Raw genomic sequence first — 16,790 nt, 5'->3', positions numbered from 1 at the left:
GACCTAATGTGCAAAATTTTGCACATTTTTGTACATCTACTTAGGTCTCTTCTGCTTCCAGGCTAAGCGCTAATAAGTTCATGTATTTTGGTGTCTGGAAAACGAGTCGTTTCGAAAACCTCCCATTTACGATGTCACAATTGGCGGGCCCCGCCTCTCACCTAGCAAGCCAAGCCAAGCTCCTCCCACTTCATTATCAGAAACATCTCATTAAGAAAGAGAAACCTTCAGAGCTGATTAAAAGCAGAAAATCTTTCAATTTGAGATGTTCCTTAAAGAAAATTGTATTCATTTTCAGAGACTGTGCTTCCATTTCACCTGTTTGATAGTTCTGAGGCGCTGACATGTTCATTGACACATTTATTTACTTTTCAGAAATAATGTAAGGATTTTGCATTGAATACTGACTTTCGCAGGTAGATTATGGTGTTTTAATATTTGTACAAACTGTTTTGAGAAATGCTCTCACTGCTTTGCAAACATGGAGGACGATTTGAGAAATTCACCAAAGCGACTGTAGAACTGCGAAGAGCATATGAGGTAAAATTGTAAAGTATACACATTGAGTTTGTTGTACTCAATGACCTCTCTAAATATAGTAATGTTTAACTTAGCATAGCTTTCAAATGGTTGTGCAAACACTGTGAAATGCTTTCATGGGCATTTTTAGGTAATGTCACCAATATCTGATATTTTGTGTTGGAAAACTTTGAGTGAACTTTCACAATGAAAGCATGACAAAGTCTCGTTCATAAGCATGGTGACGGGGCTTTTTATTTCGACGATGAAGACGCTTTCATTGACATAAATACTTGCTTTTGAGCAAGTGGCTTGCTTTTGCAGGTTATCACCCAGCTTTTACAGTTTACAGTAACTGCTTTGAGAAATGTTATCAATGCAAATGTTAGTGGTGATGCACCAAAATGACAGAGAAAAACTAATATGTTTGATTTCTGGTGCATTTAAGGTCTTTAGTTTTATTTCTGTCAAAGCTGCACAGCAGTGTGACAATCAAAAAAAAGGTATTATTTACACCAACGTCGTCACCTTCTGTTACTTTTATCAGCGTAAGATCGGTTAAATAGTGTTATGCTGTGAAAACAAGAGGAGGACGAATTTCATGTTCAGCTTTGATTTGACATTTTCAGATCAGCTCCTAATCCTCAGCAGCTGAGGAGCAGATTGAGGCTGTTTGTGTGTCGGTTGCTCTTTTCCCAGTACTTTCCAGTTATCACAGGCTTCCTGGAAGGAGATGGTATCAAGGGGAATCCAGCAAGCAGAAAGGAGACAGCAGAGCGTTGTGGCTTGAAGTCTCGCATGCACACAGACGAATCAGGAGCCAGAGGCGGGTGCATCAGGTTCCTGCGGCATGGGTAAACACACACCAGTGGTCGCACTGAGGTCGCTGACCCCGGCCGGCAGTTGGAGGCTCGTTTTAGTTCCTTTAATCTCCATGAATTCAACACTTTTGTTGTTTTTTTTAATATAATGCACATCTAAATGTGGGTTTTGCTCCAAGGTCTTATCAGGAATACCGACATTATTTTATTTGAACAGTTTTTCTTTCTTTTTTTTTTATACTGTGAGCTGCATTACTCCCACCCACCAACCTTTAAACTACCACACTAGTCACGGCCGAAGCTCTTCCTCCAGAGGATCGATCGCCTGCGCTGACCGCTCTCCGTTTGCCCTTTGGACCCCGTGACAGTGTGCCAACACTCACCTACGCTCCACTCACACACGCTGTGGCAATCTCACTGCTATTTATCCCACAAGAAAGCTCAGAGTGCCAAGACCACCCTGGGGCTTTAGAGAGTGCATGCTGGGAGGCCTGGGAGGCAGAAGGATGGCAGCGTTTTGGAAAGCAGTGGCAGGTGGATTGCTCTTAGCTGTCTGCCTCATGGGATGGAGAGTTGATGGACAGGGGAACGGTAAAGTATGTAACGCTGTCGTTTGAGGATTATGTGTGTCCGAGGCTTGGTGGGAGAATGATGTCTTTAAATCTGTTCGCAAGTGCATTTTTACCTGTAGTTTGTGTCAGTTTTACTCACTGTTGAGTTACGTAAAAGCTCGTAGATTTAAATAAAGTTAAAATTTGATGGTCAAAACATCCTGCGCAGGTTTTTAGCATAAATTATAATGTTAAAAAGCCGGTCCATAGGGCCCTGAAATACTTTAATTTACTATATACTATATCCTAGTAAAAGAGAGTCAGACATTTGTTTAGACTTGGGACTTTGGTCAACAGTGCCCTCAAAAAAGGCGACTTGTTCAATTTACATCAAAAAATGAGAAGGAAAAAAGATATTGTATGACATTCTTTTTGGTGCAAATGTAGAGATGTTTGACAAGCTTATGTGTTCGTACTTGTTTTACAACCCCTTAACTGTCACGAGGACACGGGTGGCCTCATGGACCCATTAACTTGAAGACAAGTCAATGGGTCCATTAAGGGGCTGAACCTTTGTTTTTTAGTTGTTTTGTTTTTAACTAAACCTAGGCTAAATAATATTAGCTGAAATACAGAGATAAATATTTGCACATAGAAAGACTTTTAAATTTGAAAGTAGTATAATAATAATCATCAGTTTGGAAGAGTAGTTATGTCTTCCAAACACAATTCCCTTTTTCTAAAAGAAGCTAACACATTTTTATTCTTAAGAATATTTTTTCTTACCGACACCAAGAATAAATCATGTAATAAATCCAATCTCCAGATATTTTTATGCAAATATTTCTACTTGAAGTAATTAATCCAATGATTATTTTGGTTGTTGTTGTCTTTGTTGTCTTTCTTTTTGAGTTTTACTATTTCAACGTCACCTGTGTGTATAAATGGCATCAACATTGATTCGGCACCGTATTACGGGGCATTATTAAGAATTTGCCCTTACGTCTTTTGTTACGGAGTAATTATGTTTTGGGTTTGATCGACAGGCTTTTAACCTCTAATCGATCAGCATATCTGATTGGAAAACACAATGAACATTCACGGTGCAGAAGCAGAGCGAATGCATTAGTGTTAATTGAGCCGAGAGCCTTATCATCACGCCTGTGCCTTCCAGAAAAAGGTATCTGGGGATTCAATCATCTACCTCGGCCAGGAGAGAAACCCCTGGAGGCCGCTGATCCGCACCACAGCCAACCTCACAGAGATCCGCAGGTGAGCAGGACTTTGTCACGGTATTGTGAGGAGATTTAAAACAGTTCCCTCAGAATCTCTTAAACGCAACTATGACGCTTGAATTAGGCAGCCATGTTTCTCCTTTATCCGCATCGCGCAGCATCAAGTCCACCTTTCAGTTCCGGACCTTTGACCCCGAAGGAGCGATTTTCTACGGAGACACCAAAAATGGAGAGGACTGGTTTGTTTTGTCCCTGAAAGAAGGGTTCCCCCTCATGCAGATCAGCAAAGAAGATGTACAAGTCAGCGTGACAGGGGGTCCAAAGCTCAACGACGGGAAGTGGCACACGGTGGGTTTCTAGTAAGATACAGTAAGGTATTCGTTCTTGGGATCAGTTCATGACTTTCTCTTTCTTCGAAGTTGGATGTGAGCAACCAGGGAAAGTTTGTCATTCTGGAGGTGGACGGCCAACCTGGACTGGTGGTGGGAATGCACTCCAAACAGACAAAGGAGGTCATTTCTGGGCAACTTCGATTGGCCCTTGGTGGGATCCTGACCAGCAAGGACAATTTGATCGTTGAGGTAGTTTATATTTATTGCCCTGAAACTATTCACTAGTCAAGAAAACATATTTCACCTGGTCATGGGTTGTTTTTTTGTTTTTTTTACTGGAATTACTAGTTGGACTTATTTAACATTTAAGCCTAAACAGTAGGGTCCTCACAAGCAATCAGAAGAAAATTCCTGCACATTTCTTACTGTTTTTTGACTATTAAACAGTGCTTTTCAAATGTTTTGTAGTTTGAAGATGAGTCTCTATCTTTTCTTACAAATACATTCTGCAAACTGCTGCCTGAATTTGTATTCAACCCCTTTGGGTCAGTATTTTGTAGAGTTTGGCTTTAGTTACAATTACATCCACAAGTCCTTTGGGTCATGTTTCTTCCAGCTTTAAACATGTAGAGACTGAAGCTTTTGTTAATTCCCTTTTGCAAGATACTGTAAGTTCTGTCAGCATCAGTTCTGAAGTAATGTAACAGATTTTCAATTTAATGTAGGTCTGGACTTTGGCTATTCTAACACATTAGTAAGCGTAGTGGAAACCATGCAAATAACTGTACAGCTACAATGCAGTATTGCAGAAATGGTCGATATTTTTCACACTCATTTCAAGAATTAAAACTCATATAATATGTAGATTCATTACGCTCGGAGAGAAAAATTTCAAGGCTTTATTTCTTGTAATTTTGATGATACTCGCTTAAAAATACTTAAAACAAAAAAACATTGTGTGTCTAGAAATGTGGTTTATAACACAAGATCAATATAAAAACAATATTTTTGAACAGTTGTACCCATAAGAGGCATCTCCTCTGTCCTGGTAGATTTGCATTTGTGCCAGACTATTTCACTTGTTGGATCATAGATTAAACAGTGATTAAACAATCAAGTCTTGGGATGTTTTTTTAAAACCAAAGTGCATTTAAAGTTCCCCAGGACTTTCTCTCTGACCTGTCTGCTCTTTGATTTTGGTCTGTTTGCTCAGCAAACAGACCTCGGAGGTTTACACAGAACATTCGGATTTATACTGAGATTAAATTACACACCGATGGAGTCTAATTTACTACTAGATGACTTCTGATGACTTCTGAAGTGTTTGCATTTCTTTTTATTTTTTAAGGGCTGTAGAATAAAGGGGACGAAATATAAATGCATACCGCACTTTTCAGAGTAAGCTAAAAATGAAAACCATGTTTTTTGGGTTTTTTTTTTTTACTTCTGAAGTTTTTACTGAAGTTTGTCGTAATGTGACAAAGGCACTGCGTTCCTCTGAAGGCCCTGTTGACTGTTTATTTACAGTTTGAGCCACAGATGGACGGCTGCGTGCGCAAAGGCCACTGGCTAAACCTCAGCATGCCCTGGGAGGCGGACGCTGACGAGCTCTGGCTCTGCCATCAGAACATCCAACCTGGCAGCTTTTTCGCTGGCGAAGGATTCACCATTTTCAACACCTCAGGTGGTGACGCCGCGCTGAATTATATAAGATGCAGATGAGCTTAAACACCCACTCATGCGCTGACATGCTCAGCTTAGTCTGGGTATTTGCACTCAACACCAGATGTTAGGTGGAAATATGTGCTGACATCTCCAAGAGCGTTTCAATGACGATTGTGTTTGAAGTGTGATTTTCCCGCTTGTTTGTAGTTTTCCAAACACGCAAAGGTCTTGGCTTCAGAGTTGAATTTTGGGGGGACTTCACTCAGATGGAGGGAACCATTCTGAGCATGATGTCCTCACAAGGAGAGCTGCTGGCAGTCCTGGAAGCCAATAATAACACGAATGTGCGTGAATATATTTCTCAGTGATTTCTGAATATATCTGTAACAAAAATGGATGCCTGTGTCTCTGTCTCTGGGTTGCAGGAGATTCATTTCACCATCAGGAAGCAAAAACACATTCTGACTAACGCTATGAAGCAGCTGGGGATTACTTTTTCTGAGAATGTGGTGGAAGTGGTTAAATTTTTAGATGAAGCAAATGTAGAAATGTTTTCTTATGATCCGTTGAGTGCCGCCGAATATCTGACGGAGCTGAGAGAGGGGCGTCTCGCCATTGGAGGTCTTCTAGGTGTGTACTTTTGTTTTTCTTTACATCCTTAAAACCCTGTTTCACTCTTCATAAAGAGAGAACAGAGTAAAACAAACTGTGAGTTGGTGATGTTGAAGCCAGGAAAGGAGAAAAAAAAACAGTTAACAGAAGTCAACTGTAATGAGTTCTTTCCATTTTTCACTCCCCAGGTGGCGTTAAAGATATGGTTGGCTCCAATTTCCTCAGAGGCTGTCTGGAGAAGATCAAAATCCAACTGGAGGATGTGGATCTGGATTCAGCTATCAAAGACATGTCAGCTTCTTCACACAGCTGCCCGGTGTAGTAAGCATCCATGGGGCTGGAGGAGGACCGGACGTTGGCTGTTAAGGACTTCAGGTGTCTGTAGTTCATAAAAATAAGATGATTGATAATTGTTTCCATAATAGTGTGATTAACTGCTAAAAAAAAATAACGATATGTCTAAGTATGAATCAAAATCACAGACAAAAAGTATGTAAAGGACAGAAATAAAAATTTTTTAAAAATCACCAACTCACCAAGACTTAACTCTGAGAAACAATATGTGGCTACAAAGAGATGCGCGATGTTTAACAAGTTATGTATGTCATGACAAAAAGTGAACAACCAAAACAAAAAAGCAAATAAAAAAATACTTAAATATACAGTACATCATAGCTTGATGTAAGCAACAACGCAAACATTTAAGAGGTCATAAGTAAAATTGATCTAATTGGGCATGATTTGGAAAAAGAAATAAGAAGTACAAAAAATCTTGAAAGGTATCAAAAAGTGGTTCCTAGATAAATTTACTTGCAGCAAATACTTTGCAGATGCAAGACAAATTCACAAATTATCTGTGCATGACTTCTTGCTGTTCTGTGTGCCATCCAGTCTCAGGAGCTGGTTGTTTTAGAACCTGTCCACGACATTTTTCAGTATTTTTCCACTACACAACATTCAGAGCGCTGAGGTTTTATCATGCATAACTCCGTTCTCTCACCAATTAACCTTAACATGCATCTAAATAATTATCATTTAAATCTTCAATAAATTGAAAAAATAAATGGATGTGTGTTTTCTTTCTTCTTCTTTTTTTTTAATCTGTGATTTATTGCATTTCAGACATGAGAGTTTTTCTGATCGTGGTACAAATCACCTGGATGTGTGGTTGTGAATAAAACATGATTCTCCTTTAAAGGATCACTAGTGAATAATAATTGTGCTGGTGGATTTAAGGCTAAACGACCCAAAAATGATGCAGAGGCGTTTTTGATTTCAGAATAAGAGCCACGGATGAATGATTAGGTGATTATGTTGCGCCCTCTAACGGTCAAATGAAGTCAACGTCAACGTAAGATCTACGTCACTGACTATATAAAGCAACATGAAGATTTAAGAAAATGTCCTGAGATAATAAGAAACGTGTAGTAAATAAAAGCAAACACCATGTTTGTCACAAAGTTTAATGTTTTTGCTCTTTATGTTTTAACATTTACCTGCAGCTATGAGGCCCGAAAAAAGCACTTTATTTTTCATTAAAAAACAGAAAACGGAGTGAAACCTAAACAGAGTTTTAGTCATGGTTAATCAAATACAGTGGTTGAACCCAGTAAGGAGAAATACATGCCAGATTTACACAGGGCCAAGTTTTTCAAACTCTGGCACAAGTACGCAGGCTGCCTTCTGTGGTAGTAAAGATACTTTTGTATTAATTGCTTGCAATAAAAAAGTTATGTGGTTAATTTGACAACAGTGAACTAGGAACAAGCCCCTGTTTCTTATTCTGCATTAAATTCCTCTGAACTTGAACCGCAGGATGGCACCAAACCAAACCAACCAGTTAAAGTTATTCTAATTATTTTTAGCAATGCAAGCTGAAACAGCTTTTCTCTGCTCTGTTGGTCGTATAATTCTGCAAGTCTGTAAAAAAAAAATTTTAACAAGATATAAATCATCACAACTATAAATAAACAATTTTTACTTCAAATGTCACTAAGGGCTTGCAGGGAAGTTGGTTTCTGAGGTCAGAGGTGAGAAACCTTGTATTTTCTAACTCAGTTATAAATTCTGGGGACGTTTTTGTCACTAAATCGTCTCATTTAGTGAGACATTTTTCATTCTGCTAATGGAAAATGTCAATAATTTTCACAAGGTTTTCTCTCAAAGACAAAAATGAAACAAAAAACTAAATAAAAACACCTACATCGTGACCATGTGGCAAGAATGACGACATTTCCTTTAAAGAATAAAAACTAAATGAAAATAGTGGATGGATATGAAATCAAATCAGATCTAATTCTAGCCGATTTGATGCAATTTTGGTATTCACCCATCTTAGAATAATTATTTTACCTAAATGGAAAAAAAAGTTAATTCTCTTTACTTCATGTTTTAGTTGGCTAAATTTAAAGTAGGTTGTGTTTACTGTAATATAGTAAAATGGATTTGATTGAAACTAAAACAACAGGTTATAAAATGTTACCAAAATAAAATCCCATTTTATTCAAAAGCTATGTCTAAAAGTAAATAAAAATGAGTTGTCAACCTCAACACTTCTTCAAAGAAATGTTTCTACTGAGTAATATGGAGTGAATACTCGCATCATGTCCATGAATAATTGCACAGAACTATCTAAAAAAATGTAATTATGTCATGAAGATAGCACTTTATATTACTGAGGTGATCATTTGTGTTAACAGTTTAAGAGCCTCTGTGTTTCAGTTGTAGATTTAGTTTGCACAGACAACTCTGCAGACGATAAGTGTTAAAAACTTACACCTGCAGTATCCTAATGTTGACCGATCACTTAGTGTTGCCCACTAACTTTAATAGATGTGCCTTATTAGGCTGGACTAAAGCACATTGTACACAATGTGAAATAAACCTTTTAAGTACAATGCTTATATTTGCATGAAAAATGTGCACAAAAGATAATTGCTCAATTGCTGTTAAATGAATGTGAACACAAAACTGTGCAAAGACAGCCAAGAGGATTATGAAATAATTCAATACGCATTTAATGAAGTCAGGTTTTACTTAATGATTTCCGCGTTTAAAAATGTATGCATTTTATATTTCAATTAAATGTCTAAAACATAGAAACATGTTTTAGACCACAGATATAAATATTTATTTAACAAAATATATGTATATATTGAATATGCCCTCGATTACCAGAGCCATTTCTTTTTATACGGCACTGTTGACAGCTCAGGTTGATGAAAACAGCATTGTCATGACAACCACACTACCGCTAAGATAAGGGTACTGTCGCAAAGCCGAGGTGTCGTGAATCCTGGCCGCCCCCTGAAGATGGCGGCGGAGCTGCATCCGCGGAGCGGAAAGCTGATCGGCCTGTCCAACTCGAACCGAACAGCCCGGCGCAACCAGCCCGTCCAGGAGTTCAACCACGGCCTGGTGCTCAGCAAGGAGCCCCTGAGGGACCGGGATGTCTTCACCGTCCGCATTGACAAGAAGGTAAACAAGTGCAGGCCCGCCGCTGGCTGCCCTGAGCGGAGTGAGAGCGCTGCTGGTGAGGCTGAGCCGGGGGGTCTGTCTGTGTGAGTCTCTGGCCGCAGTGAGGGGCTTCAGCCCCCCAGCGATGTTCAACCAGCCTGACAGCCTCCGCAGTGTGTAGTGAGCGCCCTTGCCTCAGCGTACTACATTATCGGAGCCCTCGGAGGGGGAACAGTGGCTTGGTAATCAGCCCCAGAGAGGATATACGTTGAACGGATCACTTATACGAGCGATAACCGGCCCGTGTAGCTTCGGTACCGCCAGTTAGCCGCGCTAATGAGCCCTTAGCAGGAGGGGCTGTTCGGGGCGAGCCTTTCTGGAAGATACCGTGGAGGGTCTATGGAGCCCGACCCAGAAGTACAGCTTTCACTTCTGCCTGGCAGGAGCTTAGTTCGGCTGGTAAACAGCTTTGTTCTGATGGGGTCGGTGTGTCCTGGTGGCTCTGCGGGGCTTATCTCACACCGGGTTACCGTCTCTGTCTCTGGGCTAACTGTTGTTAATGACAGCCTGTTACCACTCATTAATTACTGCTGCTGCAACCATGACTTCCTGGGGTTTTATCCTGATATTTTCTAGAGAAAACAATGATTTCTCTTCTTTGAAAGTAAGATATTTGTTAGGTTACTTGTTATTATGTTATGATTGCATAATGCATGCTCAGTAAAGATCATTGCATTATTAGTTAATTCAGTAGTTTTATCAGAAATTACCGTCTATATTTGCATGCTGTTATTTTCCAAGTGTCAGAATTTTTCTCTTCTCATGACAATAATATATTCAGCCTTTTGGATGGAGTCTCTGCAGAAAAGACCCACCCTTGACCCGGAGACTGGTGCCCAAAGGTCACACAGACAGGCATCCAAGCATGCATTGTGGAAAGGGAATATTTAATGCTACTTATATCATCATGGTATCACTATTGGTGCGCAGCCCTAATATCAAAACATGTTCCTGATTTGAAATCATAACGTTCATTTATGTAAGATGATAAATATTGGAAGTTACCAGCCGTTCATTTTTCGTAAAATAAATCTAACTCACGCTCATGTTTCCAGTTTTTTTTTTATTACTTTTTTGTAATCTGACCCACATATTTTGATTATTACCATGAGCACCACAATGCATGGAGCTCCCTTTCTGAAGTTATAGTTTTTAAATTAAACTGAAAAATCTTTGAGACTATTTCCATTTTTGCATATAATTCCAACCTTTATTGGACTTTGTTTTTTTTAGTGCTAATTTAAACAACAAAACAAAAACAAAAAAATCAGATTTAGAAAATGTAATTGAGTTTTTCTTCTCAGTATTTGATCCACTGATATGAAGCAACCAAGGGGAAATGAACTGATGTGGATCTCAGGCCACATGACTGGTGCATCTCTGATAATTTACTTGTTTTTGTTCTTTGAAAACGCACAATATCTCATAATAAACCATGTTAAACACTTACTCCACTAAATCTACTTGCCATTTATTTAAGGTAAATAAAGAAAAAGAGTCATAAAAATGTGAATTAAGGAATGAATTCCTTAATTAATTAAACAGTTACATATTTAACGCAGTTAAACTTTAAGTAGTTTAACTGCAGTTTAAGTAGCATCACAGTTACATATAACAACATATTCTGGTCACTTTTTCTGTTAATTTTACTGTTTCATTGTAAATTATTGAATGAACATAAAACCTACCGCCCTCCCGTCTTTTCTTGGTTCAAATGAAGGTTCAGTACCAGAACCCCGTAGAACTTGATAACTTTTTGATGAAAGAAATAACTTATTGTGGATAAGGTGTTAGAAGAGAGTCACATCTACAACATGCAGATTAGCTGTCGGTGTGAGAGAGGAGATTTGTTTGGTACTATGAGTTTTGTCCCGACAAATCAGCTGTTAAAGATGATAGAGCCACAATAGAAATATTTGTGGTTCAGCATTTATGGATTTTTCTGTGGAACTTGACGCCACATGATTTTTTTTTTTTTGTAGAGTTTGACTAAAATATTCAAAAGAAGATGCAGCTTGGGAACCCAAAATACATAAAGCAGCAAATACAGAAGACTTAATCATTTTTCTTGGCGCCGACTGGCTAAAGAGTAGAGATAATACTGTAAATATTAGCTTCTGCTAAAACGGTTACCACTGTGCCTATTTATCTACATTAAGGTATATTTATTGTTTGAACAATTGAAATAAGCAGTTATAGAGATTTTTAGGGGGTATCTCAAGTATTTGTGGATTTGAATGTTGCATATAAAACCAGTCATTCAGAGAGGAATAAAATCAGTTGAGGTTCTGGACGCGGTTCCAGTCATTGTTTCCACGGTGACATCTTCAGAAAACTTCACAGTCTATGTTGAAATCTGTGAAGAGTTGCTCGTCCGCCATAATGCCTGCCAATCGGCTCCCTTCTTCTCCCTCCAGTGATGTAATTGACCCCGATGGTCACTAAGCAGAATGTGTCTTATGTTTGGTTTTGTTTGTCTTGTAAGTCTCTTCATAAGAACAGATGTTGAGCGAACACTGGACCTCTTTCCTCTATATATACTGTCATTTCTACGTCGGTGACAATGTTTTAGTTTTGAGCAGCAGCAGCGTATCTCTCCACAGCAGAGCTTTTTAACAACACATTAGCTGTGAACTTGTGACAACGCCAACCAGACCACACACACCCCTCCTACAAACAGAGAGGTTTTCAGAGCTTCTGCAGGGGGCCCAGAACAAGAAAACATCTGGCCTATTGGCACCTGCTTAGCGGCGTGTAAATCATTATTCATCCCTCACGGCGCGGCGCGCGCTGTCTGATACGGACTCTCGTTATCGGCCTCATGACCGGATGAAAATCGATTCTTCCTCCATCACGAAGCGCCGGCTGCTGCCTGACTGAAAACTCTGTGAACGAGGATCCACTGAACGAGCAGCAGGGAAAGATGGGAGGTAAATGTAAGCAGCCGAACGCAGTGAAAGATTTGGCGTTGTTGTGTGAAAATTAGTTTGACAGGAAGTTAATATGTTATATAAAGTCTTGTTAGAGAAAATTGACACTCCATCAGTATTTTCCATGTTTTTGCTGCTACAGCCAGACTTACACAATGCCATGCAAAAGTGTTAGGCAGAGCCCAAATCATATATGACAGGTAACTATCTGAAAAGTAGTTACCTGTCATTTGTTTTAAATTTTAGCAGGTGAGAGTTTATGTGTCTATGTGTGCACAGCTGGTAGAAACCTTCCCTAATACAGTGACCAGAGTTTAAAGGCAGCAAAAAGTGGTTCACGTGTTTCACTTCTCAGGTTTTTGTTTGTCATAAATAAATACATTTCCTTTCACTTCACAAACACGCGCTACTTTGTGTCCATCCAGATCACGGCATCCCAGCGGGACACATTGAAGTTTGAGATTAAAACGTCAACGGAGGAGTTTTGGTGCTCTGCAGCATTTAATTTGCGAATAGAGATGAAGTTCTACTAAATCAGTGCGAAGACGTAGTTGAGTCTTCCCATGCGACGTCAACGTTCAAAAGCAGCAAACGTGTTTGTTATTAATAGCAGCGATGAGTTTGGGAGATTAGCAATAAGTTAGATTTCCTTTAGTCCAAACTGGAGGTAATTCTGTTTGTTTAGCTCGGCTGTTCCACTGTTTATTCTTAGCTGCGCTTCTTAGAAATTTACACCCCATTAATTTTTCATCGTTTCAGAAGCTGCCCGGTTTCTCAGCAGCACTGGGATCCTCTAGCTATTTATCTATGAATGGTGAGAGAGAGAAAGAGACAGAGGCAGAAGACGCCCACAGGGCGGTGTGTTACATAAACTAGTGAAGGAGATGTTGGTGACCCGGTCAGCTACTTCTGCACCTTTTTTTTTTTTTTTTTTTCTTTTTAACCCAGATCTGCCCTCGTTGTAGAAGCACTGCTGCCTTACAGAGCAGCTCTCTGTGAGCAGAAAGTATTGATTGAAAGGAGCGTTTCAATCTCGTCTCGGTTGTAAGCTGCAGAGGAAAATGTCCATAAAGCTTGTAGAGGTTCATCCGACGTGTTTCCGCCTACAAGGACGAAAAGACGTGAATCTCTATGCTGCTGTGTCTCACCTGCCACTGTGGAGTAATGAGAAAGTGAAATATTGCCCTCCAGATATCAATAGTATCAGATTGTGTCCATCTTAGGATGAGTTTAGTGTTTCTGGGGAGAAATGGATTCCAGTTTGTCGGCGAGGTGATTTGAGTTCAAAGTCATATTCCTGGTCGGGGTAAACAAGTTTTCCAAAGGTTGCATCCGTCCAGCCTTACTGCTGGTGTCCTTACTGCTTCTCCTCCTCATGTTTTTCCTTTCTTGTTTCCTACTCAGTTCTTTCTCACTCTTCCTTTCATCCTTGTACCCTACCACAATTCCTTCCTTCTCTCTTGTTTCCTCCTTTTTTGTTGTTGTGAATCTTGGTTTTCTTCCTCATTTGAGCCCTACTGAACTTTCCACCTTTCACTTTCCTTGATCTTCCTCCTTTTTTTAAATGTTTTTTTCTGTCTTTCTTTTCCCACCAATGTCTGTATTTCCTTACCTCCTTTTTTCCTAGCACCATTCCTTCCTTCTGCCCTCCTAATTTCCTATCCTCATTCTTATATCCTTCCTGCCTTCCTTACCTCGTGTCCTGCTTTACTTTACTTTGTCTACCTCCATTCCTTCTGTCTTTCCTCTCTGCCTTTCTCTTTTCTTTCCTTCCATCCTTTTTTTCTGAACATAATTATTTTATATTTTAACCTGAACATTAAGAGCCTCTTGGTAGTTGTCTGGAAAAATAGATTTTGTTACGTGAAGAAATGTGTATGAATATATCCACATCTGGAAATTTTAGGAAGCAAACTCCAGACTTTTCCAAACTTTCCTCGCCGTGTAAGGATCCTATATTTAGCTGCATTTTCATCTCTATCTGCTTGGTTTTCAAAGGACTGTTTCCAGAGCAAAGATACTAAAAATAAATTTTATGACCACCATAAAAGCTGCTGACGGATGTTTTCTTCTTCTTTCTGCTCTCATCATGTGGTGTGGATGCTGTAGAATCGCTGCAGAATTATTTTGCGTAAAAGTTTATTTAGGTTGTTTTATAGCCAGACTCCCCCGCAGTATTTTATCTAACTTGTAAAATAATAATAATAATAATACTGTTTTTCCTCTGCCCCTCCATCAGGTGAACTCCTGGAGCGGCTCGATTGAAATCGGCGTGACGGCTCTGGACCCGGCCTCGCTGGACTTCCCCAGCAGCGCCACGGGGCTCAAGGGCGGCTCCTGGATCGTGTCGGGCTGCTCGGTGCTGCGCGACGGCCGCTCCGTCCTGGAGGAGTACGGCCGCGACCTGGACCAGCTGGCCGAGGGCGACTGTGTGGGCATCCAGCGCAGCTCCCGCGGGGAGCTCCACCTGTGGGTGAACGGGCAGGACTGCGGCGCGGCCGCCAGCAGCCTGCCGCCCAAGCTGTGGGCCGTGGTGGATCTGTACGGGAAGTGCACTCAAGTGACGGTGGTGAGCTGCGAGCCGCCGCCGCCCTCCGCAGAGAGGGAGAGAGAGACGATAGAGCGGGACGAGGAGGACGAGGAGGAGGAAGAAGAGGAAGATGAAGAGGAGGAGGTGGTCGTACGTGGGGGTCGGGACGATGGGGGGATTGCAGCGCTGATGAATGTGGCGGCGATGAATGGAATGGTGAACGGAGATGAAGGTAAGCCTGTTTTTAAACTTTGTCTTCCTGCGCCGTGATCTGGGCTCGTTTCCATGTCCTGTTTCAACGTTTTCCCTCCAGTGCCTGAGCTCAGCTGCAGCAACAGCCGGCCAGACAAGTTTCCCACCAACCTGGAGCCTGACGCTGGTGAGTAAAGCCCTGTGATTAAAGGGGCCCTAGTAAGCAAAATACTTCAACTTGAGTGTCAGCAGCTCCTAAAAACAGACCAGGTGCTTTAAAAACACCCAGGCGGTTTTTAGTTCTTTTTTTTCTTTTTTTTTTGGTGTCTGGAAAATGAGCCGTTTTGAAAACCTTTTTTCAATGGTTTCAAAACCCATTGTGGAGTCACAATGTCACCTAGCAACCCCAGCAAAGCTCAGCCCATCACCTAGCAACCCAAGTGGAGCTCCAGCACGTTTGTCCAGCTGGTTCATGCATATTACAATGGCCGCTGGAAAAGACGAGCGTATTGTTGACTTACCATCCAGAAATCACTTGCTGAATTCTTTCTGGTTGTGCAGGAGGCTCTACTTCTGCTTTTCAAAGACGTAAAGATGTAGAAATGCGCATCTGTTGGCAGCTATTTTCACGTGTGCGTGTGTGTAGATGTTGAGTTTGGGGGCATGACCAGCAGCAGCTCATTTGGATTTAAAGTGACAAGAGGCTCTAATACATCTCATTCTGAAGAGTTCAAAGTGGACAGAACTGACCAGACTGGAATCTCATTATCTAAGAATAACTTACATGTTTTGTATCGCCTATAGACCTATCCCGACCTTTTCAAGGAAGCATAATAGATCACCTTTAAGGGTTTCGTAGCTTGATCTGTTTTGATAGTCGTTATCTTCTTGTCTCTGCTCAGTCCTCACAGAGCACCAGCTCTTCGACGTCTTTAACAATGCAATAGTTTCATTTTATCGCTCTGAAGACGAGGGAGGAGGGGAGGACGGCGGAGGCGAAGGAGGAGGCGATGCTGGAGGAGCAGGCGATGCAGGAACTGACTCTTCTTCCAGAGCTGACAGAGGGAGCAGCGGTGGAGGCGGAGCTCCGGCTAATGGTGACAGCAGCACAGGGACGGCTGGAGGAGTGGGAGGGGGAGGAGACTGTGGGAACTCTAACAGCAGCCCGGCCGGTACCGGGGGGGCGGTCCCGGGGTCCGGGGCGGGTGGGGTGATGACCAACGATGCGCTGCTGTTCCACGAGAAGTGCGGCACGCTGATCAAGCTGAGCAACAACAACAAGACGGCGGAGCGGCGGAGACCTCTGGACGAGTTCAACAACGGAGTGGTGATGACCAACCGGCCGCTTCGGCACAACGAGATGTTCGAGGTGCGGCCCAGTCCTCTGCCGCCATCTTCTGTCTTCGGGCAGAACGGCTAACGATGTCTCTGTTATCAGATCCGCATCGATAAGCTGGTGGACAAGTGGTCGGGCTCAATTGAGATCGGAGTGACCACGCACAATCCCAACAACCTGGACTATCCTGCAACTATGACCAATCTGCGCTCAGGTAAAACCCTGCTTTCAGAGTCAATACTCATCACTTAGCAGAACATTTTTTTTAACTTTTTTTATCTTTATCAGGTACAATCATGATGAGTGGCTGTGGGATATTAACAAACGGGAAAGGAACTCGTAGGGAATACTGTGAATTCAGCCTGGATGAACTTCAGGTCAGTGGGAACATGCATCTCCTCTATCTGAGCATTTTTCACCCAGAACCTTTTGTTTGTATCCTGGCTGTGTCTTGTGTTTGCACCGTCCACCTACATTACAGCCACTGATTCTTTGGGGATCAATGCTCCTCTATGGGTCTTTCATAGCCTGTTAACAGAATAAATACGTTT

At 41.3% G+C, this 16,790-nt stretch overlaps 2 protein-coding genes across 3 annotated transcripts in view; both read left to right on the top strand.

Annotated features, from left to right (window-relative positions):
* The first annotated feature begins 1,570 nt into the window (after positions 1-1,570).
* On the top strand, positions 1,571-6,373 carry shbg (sex hormone-binding globulin). Its single transcript, XM_032583596.1, has 8 exons — positions 1,571-1,936; positions 3,066-3,163; positions 3,285-3,474; positions 3,546-3,707; positions 4,986-5,142; positions 5,331-5,467; positions 5,549-5,753; positions 5,924-6,373. The coding sequence occupies exons 1-8, from the start codon at positions 1,820-1,822 to the stop codon at positions 6,055-6,057; spliced, it is 1,200 nt and encodes a 399-aa protein (XP_032439487.1). The 5' UTR covers positions 1,571-1,819; the 3' UTR covers positions 6,058-6,373.
* Positions 6,374-9,026: 2,653 nt separating this feature from the next.
* Positions 9,027-16,790, top strand: part of neurl4 (neuralized E3 ubiquitin protein ligase 4) — a 21,877-nt gene continuing 14,113 nt past the window's right edge. Inside the window, exons 1-6 of one of the 2 annotated variants that reach the window (XM_032582031.1) lie at positions 9,027-9,212; positions 14,421-14,943; positions 15,025-15,090; positions 15,806-16,272; positions 16,342-16,453; positions 16,528-16,616. In XM_032582031.1, the coding sequence (XP_032437922.1) occupies positions 9,048-9,212; positions 14,421-14,943; positions 15,025-15,090; positions 15,806-16,272; positions 16,342-16,453; positions 16,528-16,616 (1,422 nt within the window). In that variant the 5' untranslated portion in view covers positions 9,027-9,047. The remainder of the gene's footprint in view (positions 9,213-14,420; positions 14,944-15,024; positions 15,091-15,805; positions 16,273-16,341; positions 16,454-16,527; positions 16,617-16,790) is intronic. The other variant, XM_032582032.1, reaches the window with a different exon arrangement.

This window comes from Xiphophorus hellerii, chromosome 14 (genome assembly GCF_003331165.1).
Source record: "Xiphophorus hellerii strain 12219 chromosome 14, Xiphophorus_hellerii-4.1, whole genome shotgun sequence".
NCBI classification, from domain to species: Eukaryota; Metazoa; Chordata; class Actinopteri; order Cyprinodontiformes; family Poeciliidae; genus Xiphophorus; species Xiphophorus hellerii.
This window is presented reverse-complemented; position numbering and strand designations above follow the sequence as displayed.

What these genes read in the sequence shown, in the direction of transcription:
- shbg (XM_032583596.1), top strand. Translation starts at nt 1,820, where the DNA reads ATGCTGGGAGGCCTGGGAGGCAGAAGGATGGCAGCGTTTTGGAAAGCA. An exon ending in CACCATTTTCAACACCTCAG is followed by an intron (nt 5,143 to 5,330) that starts GTGGTGACGCCG and finishes GCTTGTTTGTAG; the next exon opens with TTTTCCAAACACGCAAAGGT. An exon ending in AAGCCAATAATAACACGAAT is followed by an intron (nt 5,468 to 5,548) that starts GTGCGTGAATAT and finishes TCTGGGTTGCAG; the next exon opens with GAGATTCATTTCACCATCAG.